The following is a 6,493-nucleotide window of genomic DNA, read 5'->3' on the forward strand; positions in this document are numbered from 1 at the left end:
TGTCTGGCCAATCAGACCACATGGTTCAAGGAAAGTCAAGCGAGCTGTGCGGAAGAGACACTTAAGCTGAAATAACTGACCGTAAACTTTATTTCTTATTCTCATATGTTCTATGGTTATTCTGTCTTGAAGATGAATAGTGTTGGAGAGGGCTGCACTGATCTAAAACGGGAATATGACCAGTGTTTTAACCGTTGGTTTGCTGAGAAATTCTTGAAGGAAGATCGAAGCGGTGATCCCTGTACCGAAATGTTCAAGAAATATCAGCACTGTGTCCAGGTAAATAGATTTGATCAAACACGGACAAATGTTGTTAGCTAGCTGTCTGCTCATAATCACCACTCATTGATGCTGTACCTTACTTCTAGGTAACCAAAACAGCCATGATGCAACAGCATTGTGTCAGCTGTCATATTAGGCCCCAGTATATTATTCAAAGGACTGAAGCACAGATGCAAGGGGAAACTTAGCTACTTTGTTATAAAACATCTTTGACTTATGGACATCTATGTATTGGAAATAAATATCCTCAATTCATGATATAGGCCTATTGTCTTCTCAGAATCCATTATTATTTAGTATTTTTAAATGTTGGATGCAAGTGTCTAATCTAATGATACAACTACATATGTTGTGCTTGTATTTGCAGAAGGCCATCAAAGAAAAGAACATTCCCATTGATGGTGTAGAATTCATGGGCCCCAATAAAGAGAAACCAGACAGCTGACAGATGCGATGGATGATCTCCCCAACAACGTTATGCTCTGTGACTCACTTGCAATGCTCACTGGGCTTGCCATGGACAGGGTTTCCACCCTTTTATCTTGGATTGGGTTTTGTTTAAGGTCACTGTCCTTCTAATGTGGAGACTAATGAGCATTCATATGAAGGCTCCAACATGCTAAATTACATGACGATGGGTTTTGTAATTTGTATGTTGGGCATGGATTACAAGTGGAAGCTATGAATCCAGACATTTGAGTCAGGCCAATAAATGTCACATCAGATACTCATTCATTGTAAAGGACTATGATGCTTTGCAAAGGGAGTTTCATTTTTTTCAGTTATAGAATTATTGACACCTACTATAAGAATGTCCCTCAAGACAAATGAAGGCATTAATATGGAAGCATTGGGCTAGAAGAGAAAGCTCAAACAAGGACATTTATTTGGTTTACACTGTGCAAGAGCAGATGTTGTTTCTATCTTGCTCCATTGCACTTCAGAGTTTTCAGTGTATGATTTTTCTCTCTCTGTGTATGATGCAATGTAATGCTGTGATTGACATGTACATTGACAAAACAATAAATAGGAGAATCATGTTCCATTACTGCCAAGTAATATTTTTAGCTCTGGATGGACATCACTGTCACAGGAAACCTAATCTGCAATGTGACAAACCATTGAGTACAGGTGTTGGGTTTGTTTGTGTTTTAATTGAAAACAAAATGCTTGCATATAGACACCACAGGTTACAAAAACAGAGGAATGAACTGGCTAAAGTTCAATATTTCTTTAAAATAAAACATGGGATTTTCACAGAGGTTTACCAGATTACAATCAATTTCCAAATGTATTCATTCATTCTTAGAGGTTCACACATACACACACACTTACAATTCATTTAAAAGGAATAGACGATGCAGGCAGATGTTCACATTTAGTTTTTGTTGGGTGTCACACTTCTCAGGGCAGTGTTCATCAAACTGATAATGTTCATACATGTACTTGAGCAGCAAGACCAGTTAATTGGCATGTTAACAAATGGTCTCACCAGACATCAGAACTGAGCTGACTAGTGACCTGACATGGGGAGCTGAAGCTTAAGGAAATCAACAATATTAAGGCCAACAGGAGGGCAGGGGTGACTGATGAAGGAATGTACATAGCAAGCAAAAGGGGGACAATTATTTGAGATCTGGGATAAAAATAATAATTAAACTGCCCCTAATCATCAGTGCCCTCTTGTGCAATGGCCGGCTGGTCTATCGATAGTGGCGTGGGGGCGGGCTATGGTACGGTACTGGGTGTCGCCTCGCTGGGGGGCTATGGCGGGACACAAGGCGGCGTGGGGGTGACTGGTAGCGCTGTGGAGTGGACCCTCTGCTTTGGTAAGGAGGTGGTGAGTAGCCACGCCCTCGGGGGGATCTGGAGCGAGACCGCGAGCGACCGTAACTGGCACCACGTTCTCCGTGGACACGAATGTTCGCCGTCTCCCCCTGAGAGAGCAAATGAAAGACGACCCGTTTTCGTTCATGAGCTTGAATAAGCTTGATTTGACTCGATAATGGACTCATTTGTCTTGTTTTACCGCGGAGAGGTGTACTCACCTGATGGGAACGGAACTCAGTCCTGTCCAGTCTGCGCAGGGCGTATTCCATGTCCTCCCGACGAACAAACTCCACCACTCCTTCACCTTCTCGCTGCACGTCGGCAAAACAAACATCCCCCGCCTCACGCATGTGGTCTTTCAGATCCTGCCAGCTCCCGGTTTGGGGCAAGCCTGGATGGGGATACAGCACATTGTCATTTTACCAAAAGCTCTGCTTGTTGGAGTGGAAGAGTGATATTTTTGATGCCATCAAATATGAGTTTTCAAGTAAAGTTTCTATAGACCTGTTTCAGGTGGCATGTACCCAATTCACATTTGTATTTACATTTCAGCCAAAGTTGAGGGATAGTATAAGTATGCAAATAGTCAGTCACTACTAATATTTTCCCTTGATTTGAAAGAAAAGTACTGACTGACTGCCAGTTGTGTTGAAACCTAAGAAATAAGCTCTTCTAGCTATACTAGAGGATATACAACACTGATACAGTTAGGGCCAGGACGATACCAGTATCCAGATAACTCTTTAGTCCTTTACAAAAACTTCTGTATAGAAAATAGTGTGCCATAGCTAGGAAAATAAATGTGACTCTGGATGACAAGATGATGATGTTTGTTTTCAACATTCGGGCTGTTTTCCTAAAGAAGATCCGCTTCGTGTTGTTTCCTTGCCACGACACTAATGAGTACCGCGATACTGGTATCGTCCCGGGCCCTAGGTACAATAGCAAAATACCTCCAAGCAATGGCTAAAACAAAGATTTATAAAACATACACCTACCAGTCACTATGGCCGGGTGTTTGGGTTTATGCAGTCAACATGATCAGTTTGAGTTTTTATTGTTTTGCTCGTGTTTGTTTTGGGCAGCTGACTTGACCTCCACTTAGTCCCCTTGACTTCCAGTCCGCCAAGAGATAGAGACAAAAATAACACTTCCTACGACTCAGAACGTCCACCTACCAGTCACTATCACCCGGAACTCAGATCTCCGAGTTGGGGGCCCAAACCTCCCCCTAGGACCCCCTCCTTCTCCTCCTCCCATAGGGCCACTAAATTTGGCGCCAGAGGAGCGAGGGTATTCTACACGCAGCTTGGAGTCTCCGAATCCATATCCATTCCTTCCATAGACCGCGTCTTCCGCATCCCTAAGAGAAGAGAGCACAGAACTCCTTACTTACTTGCCTAAGGGAAATACACTTGGCAACGCCTTCTCCATCCGTTCCCTGAGGTCAGTCCCTGGTGATGTTACTAAATCAGAGGAGAACAGCTTGCCAAACAGCCAGGAATTGTGATTGGACTTGTACACGCACTAGATCATCCCTGGAACTCACCGTGGATCATCGAAGCGAACAAAAGCAAAAGGGATGGTTCCCCTGTTATTCTTTAGTTCGATATCCCGGATTTTTCCATATTTGAAGAAGAGATCCTCTATGTCCTTCTCCTGGACGTCCATTGGAAGATTTCCCACGTAGATCCTTCCATCAGTCATTGTTGGTATTGGTTAGGCCCTGCTAAAATAAACCGAAGGCACCTGCAGGCTTCAAACTCACTGATCGATTCCAAGAACAATGGTGGAGATTATCCGTATCCTAATCCTAGTCCCAATCCTAGTCCATCCTCTTCTAATGCTTTAAATAAATAAAAAAAATTCTAGAATCCGTATCCTAATCCAAATCCGTCCTCTTCTAATGTTTTAATTTGGAAAAATCTAGAATCTTTGTGGAGCAGGAGTAGTACATGTTGAGTTCAATATAATCGGCACAGCACCTTGGACCAGTCTGAAAGCTTTAGAACACAGGATAATGCTGATGAATGCCTTGGACTATTATCTAGCAGAAGTATTTTGAACATGCACTAGTTAGTGGCTAACTAGCTAGTACTACCAGAAATACTTTCTTTAAGACATTTAATGTATTTCTGGTACTACTGACCTTCCTTCAATGTGACATATCATAACAAACCACTTCGATAGGTTATGTAGCAAAAAGAGGCGAGCTACAGTTAGCTTACTAGAAGGCAAAATCTAAAGAAAGACTGCGTTTCAAACTCAAAGTAGACAGCCCTCGGCCCTAAACCCTTGGGTGAATCCCCGCGGTCTAGCAAGGGAAATTTGCAACGTAAGCCCCTCAGCCCTCGTTTTTAATGGAGTTTGCGAGTGTACAATTATGTTCACTTCGGGGCCTGACACGCCCCATAATAAAATGTCCAATGATTATACATCCGCTAAGAAAAGTCTGCCAAACCTTAAAACCTCAACGTCAATATGGAGACAACATACAAGTGTAAGTAAAAGCGAATGTAAATAAGATATAAATTGTGCTACTAATGCCCACACGTCTCATAAAAGTAACGATGCTTTTGTTTGGTTAGCTTTAGGAAATTGTAGAAATAAACATTTTCCTTCTTCAGAAGTAGCTAGGCAGGCTAACGTTAGATAGCTAATTAATTTGCTAGCTGTCATACAGTAGGCGTATAATAATAATTATATAGTAAATAGACATGCAATAATAAATTACCGTAGCGTATATAAAGTACCCACACGCTACCGGTGGCTGAAAACACAATCTTCGCGGCATGAATGACTGACGAATTTCCGGGCAAGGGCGGTCCATTTAAAAATAATTCCTTCCCCCCTCACCCTGCAAGTGTATACTCGTCAGACGTCATCAGAAGTGTCCACTTACTTTGAGGGCTGAGGGAATAGGGTGTGTCTTAAGTGTTTGGAATGCAGGCAAGGTCTGGCAGTTACAAGTACACACAGTCAGAAACAAGTCAGCTCGCTAAATAAAGTTAGCATGCTAAGCTAACAACATGGCTAGCTACTTATGTGTTAGCTCTCGAGAACCCAATTGAGTCATGATAATACTAATGTTAGTTAGCTAGCTATGTGTTTGCATTCGACAAAACATGTTTTTGAATATACTTTTCCCCCCTATTGAATTCGATTAACTAGATAACGTTATTATATCTACAGTTCGCTAGGTCCGAAAATTTGTTATAACACTACAATACGTGAACGATTAACTGGCTAGCTTGGTAGCGACGTTCAACTCTAGTTCGAGCTAGCTAGCTAACGTTAGTCCTCTTGTTGTTTCCGTCCATGCTAACGTTAGCTATAGTCTAGTCCCCTCTTTAATTTTAAAGTGTAAATATCAACAAGTATTTTGATCGGTTATTAACCTTTATGAATAACAAATTATTTGCCATTAAAAACATTATTTCAGACATACCTCAGAGTAATTTTTGGAAAATATGTGGAAGACTATCGAGCAGTCTCAAAGCAGGAAGTCAGCTCGAGTTGTTTCTGTTTCGCTACGTCAGAAATACCCGCCCACTTTTGAGACTAATGAATTTGCATAGGGCAGGCTAATCAAAAAAATATTCCCTTTGAAGGCATGGCACAATCTGTAATTTCGACAAACTGACCCTGCCACTTTGTGTAGTGAATTGATGGTTGGATGGGGCTGGCGAATAATCACTCTCAAATTAAGTTACAGTTAGAAGCTATGGATTAAATGACAGTACAGAAGATTGACAAAAAATGTATCTGATGATATTGAACTTCTATAGGCCTATGCTGTCTATCATCAGATAATTTACACTAATTTCATGTCAATCTCCTTGACTGGCCTATTCAAGACATTTTATGATTCTGTCAATATTCTGTCCATGTTTCTGTTATGCCTTCCCAGTAAGCAAAATTATGTTGAAAATACAGTGCATTCGGAAAGTATTCCGACCCCTTGACTTTTCCCATATTTTGATACGTTACAGCCTTATTCTAAAATTGATTAAATCGTTTTTTCCCTCAACAATCGACACACAATACCCCACAATGACAAAGCAAAAACAGGTTTTAAGAAATTTTATTTAAAAAGAAACAACTGAAATATTACATTTACAAAAGTGTTCAGACCCTTTACTCAGTACTTTATTTAAGTACCTTTGGAAGCGATTACAGCCTCAAATCTTCTTGAGTATGACGCTACAAACTTGGTAGACCTGTATTTGGGGAGTTTCTCCCATTCTTCTTTGCAGATCCTCTCAAGCTCTGTCAGGTTGGATGGGGAGCGTCGCTGCACAGTTATTTTCAGGTCTCTCCAGAGATGTTCGATCGGGTTCAAGTCCGGGTTCTGGCTGAGCCACTCAAGGACATTCAGAGA

At 41.3% G+C, this 6,493-nt stretch overlaps 2 protein-coding genes across 7 annotated transcripts; one reads left to right on the top strand and one right to left on the bottom strand.

Moving 5' to 3' along the window:
- Positions 1-1,330, top strand: LOC129814370 (TP53-regulated inhibitor of apoptosis 1-like). Its single transcript, XM_055867469.1, has 2 exons — positions 1-279; positions 650-1,330. The coding sequence occupies exons 1-2, from the start codon at positions 106-108 to the stop codon at positions 725-727; spliced, it is 252 nt and encodes an 83-aa protein (XP_055723444.1). The 5' UTR covers positions 1-105; the 3' UTR covers positions 728-1,330.
- Positions 1,331-1,416: 86 nt separating this feature from the next.
- Positions 1,417-5,654, bottom strand: LOC129814338 (serine/arginine-rich splicing factor 9-like). 6 transcript variants are annotated; one of them, XM_055867442.1, is made up of 5 exons: positions 5,561-5,654; positions 3,662-3,838; positions 3,291-3,475; positions 2,331-2,503; positions 1,417-2,219 (listed from the first exon to the last, which is right to left on the bottom strand). In XM_055867442.1, exons 2-5 carry the CDS (start codon positions 3,817-3,819, stop codon positions 1,986-1,988), a joined length of 750 nt encoding a protein of 249 aa, XP_055723417.1. In that variant the 5' UTR covers positions 3,820-3,838; positions 5,561-5,654; the 3' UTR covers positions 1,417-1,985. The 6 variants fall into 6 exon arrangements, with proteins under 6 accessions (XP_055723417.1, XP_055723398.1, XP_055723391.1 ...); XM_055867423.1 differs by having other exon boundaries at positions 3,662-3,841; XM_055867416.1 differs by having other exon boundaries at positions 3,662-4,115.
- Positions 5,655-6,493: the final 839 nt, after the last annotated feature.

This window comes from Salvelinus fontinalis, chromosome 2 (assembly GCF_029448725.1).
Source record: "Salvelinus fontinalis isolate EN_2023a chromosome 2, ASM2944872v1, whole genome shotgun sequence".
Classification (NCBI taxonomy): Eukaryota; Metazoa; Chordata; class Actinopteri; order Salmoniformes; family Salmonidae; genus Salvelinus; species Salvelinus fontinalis.

Excerpts from the sequence above, each read along its gene's own strand:
- LOC129814370 (XM_055867469.1), top strand. The coding sequence starts at position 106 with ATGTTCTATGGTTATTCTGTCTTGAAGATGAATAGTGTTGGAGAGGGC. Across the intron at positions 280-649 it reads AATATCAGCACTGTGTCCAG|AAGGCCATCAAAGAAAAGAA; the intron begins GTAAATAGATTT and ends TTGTATTTGCAG.
- LOC129814338 (XM_055867442.1), bottom strand. The coding sequence starts at position 3,819 with ATGACTGATGGAAGGATCTACGTGGGAAATCTTCCAATGGACGTCCAG. Across the intron at positions 3,476-3,661 it reads GTTCGCTTCGATGATCCACG|GGATGCGGAAGACGCGGTCT; the intron begins GTGAGTTCCAGG and ends CTCTTCTCTTAG. Across the intron at positions 2,220-2,330 it reads CTGAGTTCCGTTCCCATCAG|GGGGAGACGGCGAACATTCG; the intron begins GTGAGTACACCT and ends TTGCTCTCTCAG.